The sequence below is a fragment of the Chlamydotis macqueenii genome, chromosome 8, assembly GCF_036417535.1.
Source record: "Chlamydotis macqueenii isolate bChlMac1 chromosome 8, bChlMac1.mat, whole genome shotgun sequence".
NCBI classification, from domain to species: Eukaryota; Metazoa; Chordata; class Aves; order Otidiformes; family Otididae; genus Chlamydotis; species Chlamydotis macqueenii.
This window is the reverse complement of record NC_141563.1, coordinates 27376640-27394473: the sequence shown is the minus strand read 5'-3', so window position 1 is coordinate 27394473 and position 17834 is coordinate 27376640. Positions and strand designations below refer to the sequence as shown.

Genomic DNA, 17834 nt, shown 5'->3' with positions numbered 1-17834 from the left:
TTTCACAGAGACTGGAGTCTGTCGGAGTGGGAAGGGAGGGGTGTTTTCCAGCAAAGGGGGCCATGGCAAAAATGTCTTCCACCCCCTTTCAGAAAGAACGTGATTTATTTATTAGCCTTAATAAACAGGCAGGAAAGAGCAGGATTACCTGAACCAGGCATTTCTGTATCTTCTGCAGGGTTTTGCTTGTCTTACTTTGCACCAGGTCTCATCATTCATACAAAGGGAAAGTGACTTGTGATGTGACACCAAGTTATAACTGAAGGCTGCGTGGGAATATGTAGCAAACAATGGAGTATCTGGTCCGTATTTGATAATAAAACCAATAAATAGGACAGAGGACAGAATAATGGCCAACAAACGTACAAATCTGCTACTAATAGGACCTGTCTTCAGGGACATGTGCTTTAACTGGGGCTGCTCGGTTAAGACCCCCAGCACTGGTCATCAGCCTCTCCCTCTGCAGATCCAAATGCAGACGTGGTACACGCAAAGTGGCTGATGCAGGACGACCTGACCATCTGCCTGACCCTGGACACAGGGTATCGCTGCAGAGCACCGCAGGATACAGGGTGATGGGCATATGCCAAGCTGGTGCAGCCACGGCCCACCCAGCCTGCCCACGCGGCAGGCAGAGGCACGCTTGGGTCCATGCTGAAGACCACCATTAGTTTATCTGCAGCCTTTCAGAGCTTACTTGAAGGCAGTGGCTGAGTGCAGGCTTGCGGCCAAATGGTCTGGATGTGTCTTGAGTCGGAGTCAAGTGTGCCAGCCCGCCCCAAAAATACAGACAGACTTACAACAAGCAAAGCTGTATTTGTGCCGCTGCCTTTCTCTTCTCTTCTTGCTCCATCTCCCTCAATTTTCACTCATTGCATCACAGGTCAAGACCTGCGGCTCCTCTGGGCAGAGGGTGTTTTATAAAACGTGCTGGCATGGCTGTGCATGGTTCAAAACCATTTCTCTTTTGGGTGGCAGACACGAGTCAGTTTTCTGAAGCCAGTGACAATGGAGCATTTTGGCCTTCTGCAGGCTGACATCATTCACTGTTTTACAAAAATATCACTTCTCTGAAAGTTTCCCGGTGGCACGGTGTAAGCAATGACAAACACAGCCTTGGCAATGACTGAAATGATGAATATAATGCGACAGAAATCTCTACAAAGATTTAAGGCAGTTTTACACGGCTGTGGTTTGAAGTCGGAGCTGGGAGGACTCTGCAGACAAAAGCAGCCCTTTGTAGCCGTGTGAGGGACCAAATGCTCACGTCCCCAGGCTACGGGTGGGTGAGCTGGCCACTGGTGCAGAGCCGAGAGCCGGGCTCTCACACGCAGAGAGCTGCGGGCACAGGGGTGGGCTGGCTCCTTGGCTAAGGCTGAGACCAGCGACGGCATCCGCCTGCTTACCTGGTATCTGTCCGAGTGATGGATGTCATCTGAGGAATGGGGTGATGCTGTTGGAGAATCTCCTTCCCGCTTGATTGAAGCCGACAACAAAATTGACTGCAAGAGAAAGGAGAAATTCGTGCTGTGAGCATTGCCGAGCGCTCTGCACCTCGCTAAGCTGTCCTCAAAGCCACAGAGAGCGTCTGCTGGGCTGCACTGGGACAGACTGCCAGGCTGTGGGGCTGGCTCTGCATTTCCCGTGGGACCCTGTCCCATGAGGGAACCGGGCTGCAGAGTCTAGCAAAGCGCAAATGCATCAGGCAGCAAAGGGATGGTCATTTTGTCCCCAGGTCTGGTGGCTGGGGACAGAATCAGTCCCTGTTGGAAATTATGCGTGAGGACCACGCCAGAAATTAACACAGTAAGGCGAAGGCGTGCTGACGTGGAGCCGTGCTTACGTGCCCTCGTCCGCCCCTCTAAGTGCCACTAAATCTCTCAATAGCTTTGTAAACTGCACTAGAGCTCTCAGCACCTTTGCAGCGCAACTACCTCTTCCTTCCGTAATGATGCTATTTATTTTAATAAGTAACGTAGGAAAAAAAAAGGGCCTTTTAGAAGGTTAAAAAGATCAGTGATGTTTGAGACCTAAGAAATCACTGATAAACTTCAAGTCAATAGTAGGTAAGTCTAAATTCTACACACAGTGAACTCTAGTGGGAAAACTACTGCGGGAGTTTGACAGCATCTAAAAAAATGTACACTGAGTTGCAAGTGAACTTTATTATTAGAAGAGTTTGAGGGGAAAAAAAGCAATTTAAAACTCTAATTTAAAATATAAATTAGCTAAATGAGGCTAAATATAGCCCAATACATTGTTGAAACTGTACAGTGGGAATGCAGCTCTCCAGGTGTTTGTTTCTGAGAATCAGCTGGCAAGATCTGACAATAAATGACTGCTTGGAGATGTGTATGTTTGCGACGGGAAGTGCAGATATCATCTGAATTGGACAGGTCAAGTGTGGTGACAACATTATTAAAAAGCATAATACCTTGGAGAAAGACAAGTATTCCAGAAACATTTGCCTCTGGGCTGAAATGAAACATGAAAAAATGTGCGTTTTTTGGAAAGATATGAGCAAGTAGAAAAATGACTCAGCATACAAATTGGTTCAGTCAGCAGGATGCTATCCCCCAGGCTCGGGCAGCTCTCCTGGTGAGAAAAGCATGGCAGGGTGCTTGGTGTGGGCACACAGGGAGGGCAGGCTCGGGATGGAGGTGGGGGAGGACTTGGGATGCTGGATTCAACTGCATGGGCATGAGCTGCCAGCCTTGCCATGAGAGCAACAGCTACATCTCTGTCTGCACTGCAGGTCTCTGCGATAAAACATGTCTCTACCAGCCATGTAGAGAGGTGATGCCCTGAAAGGGGTCATTGCCTGCTGGGGTGCTCAGTTATTTCCCCAGGCATGGTCTCTTTGGCCTCATGTGTTGGCTGAACACAGCTGGTGATGAGTTTTGGTGAGCGGCTGATTTATTTCTGGAGAAGCCCTCTGGTAGCCAGGTGAAGCCACCAGGAGAATTTCTGCAGAATGCAGACCCAAGTTCCTGCTGTTGTTTAGTTTCTTTATTGTCTAAATGGAGAACGAGGACCACTTTTTGAAGAAGCAGGATTGCACATGTCCTATAAAATGGAGAGATGCAGGCTCAAAGCCTTCAGATGTGACTCAGAACAAGAGCCCTGATTGCAGCGGTGCTAATGCCCTTCCCCTCCCCTAATAAGCCAAACACCCTGGAGCTGGGAGGGTTAAATCCATTTTGTCTTCCAATGTATTCTAGAGAAGGGGAAAAAATACCCATCTCCCTATTCCTCGGCGACAGACAGACAAACCCTCCCCGCCTCCAGCTCCCCCCTCAGCTTCTGGTAGCTCTAATCCAACATTATTATGTGAAAAATGGTTGGGCTAGCTATGGAGACAGTAAATTAAACGTTATGTATTAGTTTTTAGCGTGTGGTCCCGGGAAGAATGCCGGCCCCATTTATTCCACAAACCTCCTGAGCACCATGGCGATGACCTCTGGAAAAACGCAGGGCTAAACTAATCCCAAAGATGTCAATCTCGAGGCCTCTTCTACATACACTTGCAGTTTAGATTAATAAACTGTCTATTTTTAAATTGTGTGCAAGCACTTCAATTCTAAATACCTTGCCGGCATGTTAAACACAGCGTTAGAGATGCCAAGTCACACTTCCCCTTCACTCTTAGGAAACTTGACTTCATTTGTTTTTCTCATTTCCGCACGCTGTGCCACGCTTTGCCTTTCAGGCAGCCATGGGGGCAGGCAGGGATGCAGGCTTGGGGGTGAAGGGATTAGGAAAGGCACTCGCCGTCAGGGTGGCTCTCATTTCTGCAATAGGCCAGCTTCTCTGCCATCCCAATTTTGGCCTCTTTTTTTTCCCCAAATTATTGTGCTGGGTCTGTTTCTTGATGGCTAAGCGGTGAGGATGCACGGCCACAGCACGCCAAGCTGAGGATTTGCTGCCCCCTGCACCTACACCGCTCACTCCCAGCCAGGGACTGGTAAGTGGAGAAGGAGAAGTGATATGATCCTCATCCCTTTCTTGACCAGCATCTGAGAAGACAGCTGCGGAGGAAAAGGGCAGATTTCCATGTGTCCTCCCAGCCCACATGCCCACACTGCAGGGCAGAGCCAAATTCTGGTTTTCCACCCCAAACCCACTGTGCTGGGTGCTCTGTGAGCAGGCAGGCATGCCGTACGGCTGTGTGGAGATGCTCCCTGCCTCGGGGACCAGCCACTGTGGCATGGTGGAACCAAGCCTTGATGCTGAGATGTCCCTTTTCCCCCTAGGGAAAGGCCACCAGCCAGCTCATCCCTGCCTGATCCCACTTCAGCCCAGCTCCCTTTCAGAGTGTGTCTGAGTGGGGCTGTTGGGGCGAGAGCACCCTCCTCCCTCCCCTGGCAAACCACGTCTCCGAGCATCAAAGACGGAGCAAGGGCCTTGTGCGAGCGGCCGTGCAGCCTCATATTTCTCCCTCCCCTTTAAATCATCTCTCCATTGGGTAAAGGCACTCTCTGTGGAGGTCATAAACCCTGAGAGGATCAGCCTGAGCATTACACCTGGGGCAAGCTAAATAAAAAAAGGTCACCGGCGCTTTTTAAACATGGACAAAAAAGCAGTAAAATGTGTTTGGAAAAAAAAATCTGGCATTAAATCATGACTTTTTGCCTGGCTTGCCTCATTAAAAGTGGCCTTTTGGAAGGTAAAATTATCATTGTAAGTGATAAGATCTTTAAGAAAATAATTCACGGCTTCTTCACCCTTTAATATGATAGCCGCCACCGGCTAATTTTTTTCTTAATGGCAACGAGGCCATCAATCTTGTCCGAGCTGTGTTCTCCCTCCTTCCTCCTGCCATGGCCCTGCTCGGCGTTTCCTTCCCACCCCTTGGATCCCAGCTGTGCCGTGCCAAGGGGAAGAGACACGCCTGGAGTACTGCCGTACCTGCCTGCGCCCGCGGGTCCGGGCCCTCGCTGGGGATGCGGCACCGCAGGAAGCAGAGGCCACGCGAGCCTTGCTCACGCTGCGGGGTTCACACCTTGGGCGCTGCCGACACCCTCCATGGACCACGCAATTCTGCAGAGCTGGGCTGCAGCATCTGCAAGAGTTTCGGCGGCCTCATAGCAATTAGGAACAACATACAGTTTATGTGTATAAATGGACGGGCGGTGTCGGCATGAATTGAATGTGCATCGCGTGGCCGGTGTGCCAGCGGCTGCGATCCCAGTCCGTTGCGCTCTGGACCCGCTCGGGCGGAGGCGCCGCGGGCAGCTCCCAGGCGATGCCAGCAAGGGCAGGAGCCAGCGCACTGCCAGCTCCTGACTCACGGGCGCTGGAGGCGTGGGCCCGGGGCAGTGCGAGGGGAGGGGATGGGTGTCAGGGTGCAGCTGTCGGCCCGAGGAAATGGGTGGAAATTGCCGGCATGCGCGGCCCCCGGCCCTAAGCGCTGCCTCTCGCCAGGGCCGGGGCAGGTGTCAGTGCTGGGGAGCCCAGCCAGGGCGGCTGCCGTCCTGCTGCCTCTCAAGGCCGCTCATCTGAGGGTGTTAAAGTGCTGGACTCTTGCTTTCTGATAGCCCTGGAAAACACAGGGAGTCTATTTTTCTTAAACAATCCATCACAGCTGCTGTCAGCAGAACAAATACCCTAACCCTGCTTTTTATGTATCTATATAGCCTTTTTAATTTTTTTTTTTTGGCACAAAGTGTTCCCTGCTTGATGCATTCAGCTTTAACTCTGCCATCTAAATAGGTACTTATCACTTAACATGGAGGTGATGGCTTGACATGTTTTCTGTCTCCTGCCCTCCCCTCCACGGTAGGGAAGCCGTCAAAGTGTTGCTAATAGCTGTTATCACTGGGGAACTGTAACCCGAAAGCCGTGAGTGATACCAGGCCTTGCTGCGATTTCCCCCCTTAACTCTGCTAGCCATTTTTTGTGTTATTGCTGGAGGATCCCTGGCACAAAGATGCTACTATTAGAGCCGAGTTTCCTAGAAGCTTTCAGGTCCATGTTTGCTCCCGGGAAAGCTAGAGGTAAAATTATCTGGTGGCTTTTAGCTGGCAGAGATAAAGGTGGGATGGAGCTGGGTATGAAAGGCTTAAATGTGAGAAGGGTGTGAACAGTGAACAGAAATAATGGCATCAGCAGCTTCTGGCCTTCGCTGAAGGATTCCAGTGTCCCACAAGCAGAATAAGCTTACAGAAATGTGAGCTACTGATTTATTTCTGTGTATGTTACAGTCACGCCTGGGATTGCAATCGAGCTCTGGGTCCTCTCGGGCGAGGAACTGGCTGCACGGTGGGGAAAGAGGCCCCTTCCAGCAGAACTGCCCATCAGCGCACCAGGAATGGAGGGGGAAAAAGCTCTGGCCAAGGTCTGCTGGGGTCTGCCAGCCTGTCCGGCTCCTCTCCAGGACCACGTCCCTCTCTGCCCCTCCAGCCAAACGCAGCGGTTTCCCCTGAACTCATGGGAGGCCACAGCTGTTTGGCCCAAGGGGAGCGAGGGCCTTTGTTTGTTCACAGGGTTTTGTGGAATAAAACCTGGCAGAGGGTTGGTTTTTTTTTTTGGAGTGGTTCTGGTATTCATCACCCCAACGCAGGGAGTGCGTTCAGCTGACACTCATCCTAGGCAATTTCCCCTCCTTCACGTATCTGTGGGTTGTTCTCATGTTGGCCATAGCTTTGCCACAATGCTCAGATTTAGATTTCTAATCTTGCCTTGTAAATCACAGCTACAGAGGGAGGGGACACAGATACGGCGAATGACTTCTCCAACCCCCACAGTTGAGTCCGTGACACAAGAGAAGGAGTTAAAACCCCGGGGCCCTGACACCCGTCCCCTGTTCCCACCACCAGACGTGATACGGAGAAGTTAAATGATTGTGTTCGAAATTTCATCTCGAGTGAGGCAGCTGAGAAGGGCTTAATACAGACATTCTGTCAAGGTTTAAGGCTCCAAATCTTGCTTGCTTCAAAGCTCTTTTTCCTTGGAGGGCTTTAGTGGTCAGATTTCCCTCTAGATGCTGTAATTCTCTCTCAAACTGCTCGGCGAAGCTGTAAAATCACAGAGGTGGGGGGGGGGAATCAAAGGGCTCTGGCACTGCGGCTCGGTTCCCAGCTCCGACGGAGGTCTGGGAGCAGTGTGCTGGCCGCCTGCCTGCGGGCACCATCCGAGGAGCTGGGTGCACACCTCAAAAAATTGGCTGCAAGCATCTGCTGGGCACGGGAGATGGATTTTGTTCCTGCCCGCTCGCTTCAGGGTTTGTTTGCAGCAAGAGCCAGCACATGGGCTGGACTGTTAGTGGTAAAGGCAATTTGCAGTCACGTATTAGGAAGCAGCAGTGGTACGGGAATGCCGAACCCGCTGCATGAGCTTGGATGCTTCACAGAGCCCAGCCTCTTCCCCTTCAGCGGTCAGTACCAGCGCTTTCACTGGGGATATAAAAACGTTCAGCAGATGCTGTTAGGTGACAGGTCTGGGGCATGGCTGGCTCGGACATACCTTCAGAAAGTGCCCTCTGGACTGACTCTCGTGTTGGGTTTCATCATGGTGACCCAGGACAACAATGGAAAGTTAATGAGCAACACCCAGCCCACACTGGTGAACGGGACCACAGTCTCTAGCAAGAGGAAGGACATCCTCCATCCCTTCCCATGGGGATGAAGCATCTGTTCCCACCAACACAGAAACTTCTCCTTAGTGAAGAATGTCTTCTCCCACCCCTCCTCATCCTCCTGGTGTCTCAGACATGTCATCAGAGAAGGATGCTACAGAGGTCCAGGACTTTCCTTCCTCCAATGCCTGAGGAAGACCTTTCACAAAGGAGGGCCACTGGGTGTGCTTTCTGCAAAGGAGATGGGCTTTCAGGATGTTTTTGCACCTCTGCCTTCTGCAAAACATAGGCATGAGGCAGCCTGGCAAGAACAAGCTGTCACCTTGACCTGTAGGGCTCAGTGGGCTACCTGGCTCTCAGTCACATGAAGATCAAGGCACCAAAGGCTGTCACAAGCCTTGGAGTGAACATCCAGTCTTTCAATCAGGGCCAGAAACTGCGTCTGGGAGGAGACAGTGGTGTTCCTCTTGCCATCTGTGGTCCATGGGACTTCCCAAAGACACCAGGCAGCCATCTCAGGCCCTTCTCTCCAGCTAGAGGCTGGCAGAGCCCAGCTTGCTGTCACCAGATTTCCTAAGGAAGTGGCAGTCAGGGTTGGTCAGAGATCTCATCCTGAGGCTCACCACGCAGGTTTGTCAGCTACTTGTCCAAGTGGCTTGTCCACACTGGCATGGCAGGGTCTATTGGGCTTGGCTTCTCATAGAAAGCAAGCGAGGATCCTTGACGCTGTGGGGCTGTTTGGTGCTCAGCGCTGCCCTCCAAGCTGCCTTCACAGAGAGGGAGCCCAGGCACGGAGCAGATGAGTTGGCCGGAGCCCCTGAGCTCGCAGCCCTTGCTCGGCTGTCACTGCCTCCGTTGGCTCCGATAATAGAAGAACCTGATACAATAATCCTGCATTCATTGCATCCCATGTTGAGTGATTGGATTTTCTTTGACATATTGCCATGAAAATTGACCCAGTGCAGTGAGTGACAGCTCTTCAGGGGCAGGAAAGCAGCGAGCGAGGAACATCATACGTTTACATCTGGGTTTTTATTGCCAGGAGAGATGTTTGCTGGGGCAACTGTGGGGAAGGGATGGGAACAGAGCCAGGGACAGAGCACGGGGGGGTTAAATCCTCTGTCTCCAGCTGCACCCTGGGAAGAGTGGCTGAACTGCTGGAGCTGCTGGCCCTTTTGTCCGTACCGGGAGAAGGACCAGCCAGGAAGCCTCATGGCAGTCCCCATGATGCCTTCCACCAGTGCCCAGGGTGGGAAGTGGGACATGGCACAGGTGCCAGCTCTTCCCAGGCGGTACCTGCCAGGCCTCCAGCAACGCCTGGGTGCCTGGGCATGGGCTGCGTCCTGGGGCTCTGTCCCCCTCCCTCAGCCTGGGACCCCTGTTAAGGGTGGCCCAGAGGCCCAGCTTTGTTTCCGGTGGGACTTTCTCAGAGGGACTTCACATCCCGATGGGCTATTCCCACTTCATGTTGCAAATACTCAGTGGGCACAAAGGGAAAGGACAATTTTTGCCTCCCCACCACCTTCCTCCTCAATGCTGCCTGGTTACAAAGGGGCCTTTAATACCAAGCTCAGGTGGAGGTGACAGTCCTGTGCCTTCCCATGCCACACAGGACTTGTCTCCCAGCAAAAGCCACCTAGAAATAATGAATCCTCCTGGGCTGAAATGCTTTCAAGCTCTCTGAGAAGGGAATGAAAGATTTCCTGATTTCACCCTTTCCCTCCCTGCTCTCCTGGCTTCTTGAAGTTAATGTTCTTAGCCCCAGACGTGACGGGCAAAGGGAAAAGATCCATGTGGTGACAGAAGACGATTGATCTCTTTTACATAGAATGACGCTCCAGTCCCAGTTTAATCCCCTCGCTCAAGGCAAATGGGATTCTTTGTCAATGGAAACTTCAAAAGCCCGGCCCTGCCGCGAGATGGACCTTCTTCTTTATCTGGTCTCTGTCAGTCACTCGCTGCGTTTCTCTCCAAACAGCTAATCTGTCTTCCTAGCCGTCCTTCTCCCTCGCAGGCGGTGTGTTTGGAACCATTGAGTTATCTACACTCAGAGCTGACAAGGGGGGAAAGGGAAGCTTGCAGAGTCCAGCTGCTTTCATTTTGCAGATGCCCCTTCCAGCTCCTTTGAGAGATCCCAAGGCAGCCTCATGCTCCATGGATTTTCAATGGCGGATGGTTTTAAAATAGAGGGAGGTAGGTTTAGATTGGATATTAGGAAAAAATCTTTTACAATGTGAGTTGTAGAACACTAGAACAGGTTGCCCAGAGAGGTGGTGGATGCCCCATCCCTGGAAACGTTCAAGGCCAGGTTGGATGAGGCTCTGAGCAACCTGATCTGGTTGGAGATGTCCCTGCTTCTTGCAGAGGGGCTGGACTAGATGACCTTTGAAGGTCCCTTCCAACTCTAACCATTCTATGATTCTATGATTCTATGGGTTTGGTGATTGCTCTCTGCTCTGCTTGTTTTTCCCAGGAGAAGCAGTCAGGTGTCCACTCTCCTCCCGGTCTCCCCCGGGAGAGGGTACAGGATACAGGGATAGTCATGCAGGAGATGGGAGTGCCAAAGGTGTGGAGCACTACAGAATATTTTCCCTTGTGGGGTTTAGGAAATTGTTGGGTTTATCTGGGAGGAGTCCTTGCCTGCCAGGAACGGTGGCTCCCTGGCCTCTTGCTTGGTGGGGCAGGCAAGGTGTTGATGTGCTTGGCAAGACACCCAGCCCCAAGGGGAAAACCTAGAGCTGAAATTTCAGTCACCGTTTCTGACATCACATGCCAAAACTGACCCAAAGCTTCCAGAAAAATAAAAGAGAGAGTGAGACCTGAAGTTGATTCTATTAAAACAAGCATGAAGACACCTCCTGTGAGAGATGCCCTGATGCCCTGTGCCTCCGTGGAAGCCAGGAGCCTCCCTGGCATGGACTGTGCCACCAGAAGCGTAGGAGAGCCTGGACCACTTCCCTTTGCCTGCCATGGGGAGCACTGCCTGGTTTTCAGAGACTGTGTCGTGCCCATCTGCCCTTCAGTGCTCCTTGCCACCTGCTTGCCTGCCCGCGCTCTGGTCCTTCCCACCACCGTACCGTATGAAGCCCAGCTAGCAGCAGTATTAATTACTAAATTCTGCCCTTTGCAGTGGTGCCATGATGCGCTGTGCACCTTGTATTTTTGCATTCTGAACTAAGGGGATAGGAGATGGGTCCTGGGGAGGGAGATGTGGCTGAGACAGGGTCTTTTAGTGATATGGGCTCCTCCCTGGGTGTGCTTCGCTCCCCTGAGGCAGTCCCACTCCTCTCTTGCAAAGCTGGCATATGGCTCTGGCTCCAGGAACTCCCACACGTCATTTCCCAGGCTGCGCTCAGCCTGCATGTCATCAGCTCTCATTAGCTGTCATTAGACACAATCTGGAGTCCTGGCGCACGCCGGGTCCTTCAGCTCCACCATCCCTCAGCTACATGGGGAACGAGAGAGCCCCGTGTGGGGACTCGGCCGCTCCAGCCCAGTGGGTGAATGGGGGCATCAGCTTCCCCAAAGCATGGCCACCTTCCTGGGAGACACCGAGTAGCAGGGAGCGGGTTGGGAAGGCGAGGGGGTGTAAAGAGCATCCCTTTTGGTGGGAGAATAGGAATAGTGTTGTGCTCACTTACCTTGGGGGTGCCCGCTGCCATGGCATCCTTCAGGATGGAGCTCTTGCTGCCAAGAGAGAAGAGAACGGGGTCAGAGTCACAAAACTGCTGTGATGGACAAGGAGTGGGGAGAGCTTCGAGGGATCTCACAAGGTCAAATAGCAAAGCGCGTGGCTCCCCTTCCTCGCACCAACGAAAGCCTCCTCGTCCTGGCCGGAGTGGCACAGAAAGGAGGGCAGCGCCAACTGCTTCTCCAGTTGGAATAACACGTTCCTAAGAGTGGAGCCCCCCAAACACGGACTCACGACACGGAGTCAAATCCCAACTCTCCCCCTCCTTGGGATTTAATCTCTCAGAAGATTCTGATTCTTAATCTCAGAAGAGATTAAATCGGCATAAATCGGCATAAAAGCAAGGGAAAGAAGATCCCCTCAGCTCCAGCTGCGGTGCGGAGGCAGCGGCTCTGCTGGAGGCCGGAGTGATTTGTTAATTCAGCTTGTTCCCCATTTAGCAGGGAAGGAGGTCCCCGCCACGCTGCTCCTCCTTGCCTGCCCTCGCCGGCGGGAGATGCCGTAGATTTAATAACACCTTCCCCCCTCCAGACAGGTTAAACTTGAAACAATTACATATCAAAGCCGACATGGCGGGGAGGCCTGCACTGTAATTTTTTGGTTATTAAAGTAATCTCTCTCATGTAAATTCTCCTGCTAACATGCTGCAAACAGCATTAGGAAATAAATTATTTCCCCGTGATTCGATTTGTCAATGCAAAGCACCTGCAGCAGGCAAAAGGCGCTTGAAATATGTTGCCAAGCCCAGCGCCTGTGCTGGGAAGCGCGCGCCGGTGGGGCGGCTGGCCCCCAGCTCCCCGCGGCCCCGGGGAGGTGATGGATGGGTGGGTGGAGGGGGGCGGTTAGCGGGGGGAGGCGGAGGTTGGGGAAGGAGGGGGGATGGAATTGTGTTTAATAACAAAATTTGTATGCAAGGCTGCATCCCGGGCTAAGGATGAGTGATCGGCAGCCAGAAAGTATTAAAAAGCCTCGCTAAACAGATGCTGACAATAGAACAAGACATATCAAATCAGATCTACTTCAGAAACATTAATATACACACGCACACACGCTCGCCCGCGCGCGCGCGCGCCCGGCTCCGCACACCCGCACTCCTTTCTTCTCAATCACAGCAATATGGGAGACATCAATAAATTTTTATGAGACTTTTAGAAGATCAACACGGTACTAGATGTGACAAAAAAGCAATGTGCCTGTCATGTTCGCTTTGTCGGGGACACTTTAGCCCCAGATGCCGAGCTGCAATGGCAGCGGAGAGAAATTGAATTTGGCTGGCTTTAATCTGCCTTGATTTGGCAGATGGCTGGGTGTTATGAAATGAGCAGGGATGGAGGAAGGTGTTTTCTCCCGGGGCTACAGCCCCCCTCTCTCCCAGTGTCACCGCCCTCAGCTCCCACCCCGAAACAGGGGATACACGCAGTTATCCATCGCCATCCTGTCACCCCAAATGCCACAGCTCTGCTCCCAGGGACCGACAGTGGGGCATTCCCTGAGGGGATGCGCTGTCGGATGCTTGCTGGGGGGTCCAGGGTACCCCCCGTGCCCCGTCCCCCAATTCTACACCCCCTGCTCTTGGGAGGTGGCACACAGCAGAGTCAGTCCCCGCTGCCCTGCAAGACGCAGCCCTGGCACCACGTCCAGCCTGCACCCGAACGTGTGCGATGTGAAGGATTTCCACTCTCTCCCCATCTCCAGCGCTACCTTGAATTTCTCAATTGCCCAAAGTGTGAAACAACTTTTTTTTTCCTTTTATAATCCACATCCCAGGTTAAAAAAAACCAACTCATTTCCTCCCTTTTCTTGTTAAAGGTGTTTAAAATTATTCCTTTTCGAGGGAAAGAGGAAGAATCTCATTAATTCCTCCCAGAAAGGGTGTTAGTGCCAGGAAACTGCAGTTTTCAGGACAGGAGTATTTCTGGTCAGCTGAAAGGCCAAGCCACTGCTGTTGGGACTGATGAGGAAGGGGACTGATTTAGATAACTTGGCAAAGTTTGTTTTATTCTTTATTTTATTCTTATTTTATTCTGCTAAGAACCACCCCCCCTCCTCACAATTTGCCTCACTCTGTTGCTAATGAGATTTTGCAATTTGTTTCTATTTATTTCCAGAGACGGGTCAGGAATGGGCACAAGCCCATTCATCCAGGGCATCCACATCCCAAGACCCTGCAATTTAAGGGGGCTTTCCTCCATCCCGCTAAACAATCCCCCAAATTACAGAGGCTGCAGCCCCCCGCGCCTCTTAAGGATGCTGGCAGTGGGCGGAGGATGGAAAGGCCATCAGCAAGGAGAAACCTTCCCCTCCATAAACACCGCAGACAAATTAAAAATGGTAAAAGGGTAATCAAGACCTTTAAAGTTCAAACACTTTTCGGTGCCTTTTAAAGTTTTTTCGCTCTAGGCCCTTGCAGAGAGCACAATCTTTGGAGACCTTGGGATTCTCTTTAATCAGCCAGCCAGGCTGCAGTGGTCTGAAATGATTACACATTTACATAGTAATAACCCCAACACTCCCCACATTATTTCATGGCTAGCATATTTCCACTCGGCGAGTGATCCATGTGTTTTAAATTATAACCTGTACATAGGAAATTAGTTACTAAGTACGATATTCACGGGCTCGTCTGACACTTCTAATTAAGGTGATTTACACAAAATTATCCTACGAAATAAAAAAATGGTGTTTTGCTAGCTAATAAAATATAATTACTACCCGCTTTTATAAGTTACAGTTAGTTTTAATCTATTTGGGGAATTGTTTATCTAGTTCATTATAGCAAAACAACTTCTTTCCCTTTTAGGCAACCTCCCCAAAGTACCAAATAAGACAAGAAACTCCCTGGGAAGACCCAGCGATTTGGGCAGCCTCCTCTCTCTCTCCCAATAGGTTTGCATTTCCAAGTGATATGAGGCTGCTTCCCCGCCAGTTCCCGTTCTCGGGGCTGTGGCACCGGTTCTGGCCATGCATTTGTGCATCCCCGCGTGTTCGGATGCCCTACAGCCCTGCGGGGACAAAATAAGGTCCCTGCTGTGGTGCTGCTGGAGCTGCATGGCAGCAAGATTGAGGCTGTACCCAGACACACAGATGTCTCCTCATGCTAGGCAGGGATTTGTGTAGGAGCATCCTCAGATGCCACTGGGAATCCTCTGGTATTTCCCTGAGTGATCTGGAGGGGCTGTTCACATCCAGCGCTTCAGTTGTGATGTCCCAAAGGGCAAAGGGCAGCTCAGCACCAAATATGTGCCCTCCTTACCCCACAGTCTGGGGGTTTCTCTACCCCTGCTATTGCTGCTGCTACACACAATGACCTTCAGGTTCATTTATTATTTTTTGTTATGGTCCTGAAGGCTAAGTAATCTGATTGAGTTTTACCACGAGCAAAGTGGTCCTTGTCCTTTTCCTTAAGCCTTTGCTCTTGCAAGCTGTTGCAGGACCCTCAGCTCCTCCAAAAGAAAAGAGAAGTTTTCTGAGTGCCCGAGTCAGGAGACGAGCAGAAGCCCTCCTTCTCATGGGCGATGGCTCATCAGCCACTGGGCAGAGGACCACCACCCAGGGTGTGCTTTTGGCACCCAGAGCCCACCAGATGCGGGCAGGGCTCTCGCTGACCCCTCAGCCCAAGCAGAAGCCTGGATCCAGGCAGCTGCCCTGCAAAAGCAGAGGCAGGAGCCCTCCTCCACATGCACTGACCATGCTGGCACTGGGGCGTCACCGCAGCATCCCGGAGCAAGGCTTGGAAAGCTCAGCTCTAATTGTAGCTACAGCTCAAGTGTTCGCAGTGTAAGGAGATCAAGAAAGAGAGATGTGCTTGGGGGGGCAATTTGGGCTCAGAGTGGCGAAGAGACTTGGCTGAAGTTTCAGTGCAGCAGCAGCAGGGCAAAGGACAACGCCAATGCTGTGCTTCAGTCCACCACAGCTGCTCGGGCTCCCCAAGCATGTTCAAACAAGATTTCTGCAGAGTCTCCACCCAAGGCAAGGAAGGGCTTATGAAGAGCATCCGTCAAGGAAAGGCTGAGCTCCGTGCCTGGCATGGCAGCCACCCCCGGGCCACGTGTAATTAATAACAACTGCAAGAGGAGAAGTTCCTCGAGCTCGGGCAGCTACAGTTGTTTGTGCTCATCCGTTAATGACATCTCAGCCAGAAGAGGTTTAAAAAGGTGGTCAGAGGGCTGCTGCCATACTGTCCTCCAGGTCTGCAAGGCTTCCACAGAACAACTCTCAGCAGCTCTCTGGATCTGATGGGCACCAGAGCACGCGCTGCTCCCACATGAGATCTTGCAAAGCCGAAAGATTTCTACAAGATGTGGACAACTGATGTATTTCTTAAAAAAAAAAAAAAAGTCTAATTTATTGTTAGCTTTGGGACTTGCAGCTCAAACATGCAGCCTCGGGACGGGAGCCCCGGCAGCAGAGCAAGCTGCCTGCGGAGCCGCGTGCAAACGCCAGCCGTAAATAAGCAGTCACTGGGTAGAGAGGGAATTGGATTTTTGTGAACGCCAGTTTAAATAAGTGAAAATGTCACTTGAAGCCTAAATAAGGAAATGGGAGTTTGATTTTTTTTTTTTTTTAAACTACACGAGGCCAAATCCTCACCTAGCTGGAGGTGACAGCGGCCAGGCGTACTCTGTGATGTCGGGGGAAGCACGCTGGGATTTTTAACCTACTGTGGCTCCTTTAGCGGAACCTGCTCCAAGCGCTGCTTATATCTCCTGCATCCCGTGATGGGGAAAGGGGCCGAGTGATGGTAAAGATTGCCAAAGACACTGGAGTCAGCACTAGAAACGTGCTGCACCTACAGCCTCCCGCAGCTGGGGTGGGAGGGCTGTTTCATTTCTGTCCCACTATTTGAAAAGGAGGTAGCTGGAAAAATAAAGAGAAAAGTTGGATGGAAAGGTCATGCATTAGATTGATCTGGGGGGCTCTTTGCTACCGCGACTGTAATGACTGTTTAATTATTCCCAGCTCACATGGCAGTTCAGAAGAGGCTCCGCAGAAGGTATGCATCGCTTCAGGGCAAATAACTGACCGAAGATTTATTTCTCACCCTTGGGTTTCCATCCATCCCTTCCCAGAGCTCCCGCTGCTCCCGGAGTCAGTGGTGCAGGAAGGCTTTGCCCTCCGAGGTCCCAAACCCCAGCCTGCAAATCTGTGCCCTGGAATCAGGAAATGGGCTGTGGGTACCATCTGTCTGAAGGCACTTCAAGGAGCATCGATAGCACTTTCAGGGCACCGTGTGAGTGAGGGGTACATGACCCACAAATTTTCTCACTCGCTGTGCTGCCCTGGAAGCCCTGAGAGGTGCTCTCACCCATGGATTACGGGCAGAAGCCTCTGCCTCCCTTGGGATCTCCTGTGGCAGAAAAGGAATGGGACATCTCGGAGCTGGACAGGCAGCCGCACGGCTTGCGCTCTCTCCACTGGAGAAGCGGTGGGTGAAGGGTCCCGGCTGCCATCACTGCCACCCTCTGAGTGCATGGGAGGAAGCAGAGGGTCTCTCCTCCCTTTCTGTCCGTGATTAATCTGCCACAGTGAGGGGCAGGGACACAAATCAGAAGGGGGAATGAAAGAGGATAAATCCACGGTATCAGCAGCCACCACATTTGCTAGATAATAAACAGACTCCTCTGCTCATAAATTTCCCTCCATTCCCCCATGGTTCCCTGCCACTGACACGGGCAGACATGGAGCTCTGCAGATCCCAGCCTTTCTGGTGGGGAGAGCCGTGGCTCTGACGGGGAAGTCTGGGACCCTCCCTGGGGCTGGCATCCTTCGCCCCTGCATACGGCGGGGTCCAGCGGGGGCTGTAGGACAGCACAGTGAATCCCCATCCAAGCTTTAGACAGTGCATGGGACAGGAGCTCAATGCAACACGATGATCCGTACCAGCACGTGAAGTGGGTGGGAGAACCACTGGAGACACCAAGCGCTCTTTGATTTACCAGGTATTTCCACTCCCCATCTCAATTCCCCCCAGGTGTGTCTTGTTCCCTCTCCCTGCCTTGGCACACAGCTCTTTCCTCGTTTTGGCAGCAGCCAGCTCACCCACTTCTCCACAACCCATACACGGATGCAATGCTAGTGGGTGCCCCATGGTGGAAGGTGGCCCTGTGCCCTGCTTGGGTGTCACCGGGAAGCTGACACTTCCAGGCAGGTTTCTCCAGTGACAGGAGTGTGTTTAATTTAAATATAGCAGGAGTCACACTTCAGGTGATGCCACTTCCCACACACCGGAAGATGCATCTGTGCCTGAATCTGGATGCCCGTGACCCCAGAGCTGAGGTCCCTCTGCCATGGAGTGGCACAGGATGCCACTGACGCTGCTGTGGGGCACGACCTGCTCCCTGGGGGGCTCAGGGCAGAGCAGGATGCAAACGACATTCCCATTTCCTTGTTTAGGCCATTTGGGTACTGGGTGCTCGGTGCCGCAGTCGGGTCTCTCCCGGGAGCAGCTGGGCATTGCACAGGGTGTCCTGCGTGCTGGGACTCGCATGCGAGGAGAGCGTTGGGGTTCATCACAGGTAAGGAACTGCTGGGTTGAACACCTTGGGGGGTGCCAGGGCCCTCTGGGAA

At 52.1% G+C, this 17834-nt stretch overlaps 1 protein-coding gene across 4 annotated transcripts in view; it reads right to left on the bottom strand.

The window, feature by feature from the left end:
* The window catches only part of RNF220 (ring finger protein 220), a 223874-nt gene that overhangs the window by 60735 nt on the left and 145305 nt on the right, over positions 1 to 17834 (bottom strand). For all 4 annotated transcript variants that reach the window (XM_086753315.1, XM_086753318.1, XM_086753317.1 and 1 more), the window contains 2 exons: positions 11218 to 11263; positions 1407 to 1502 (listed from right to left, as the gene is read on the bottom strand). In XM_086753315.1, coding sequence (XP_086609441.1) covers positions 1407 to 1502; positions 11218 to 11263 — 142 coding nt within the window. The remainder of the gene's footprint in view (positions 1 to 1406; positions 1503 to 11217; positions 11264 to 17834) is intronic.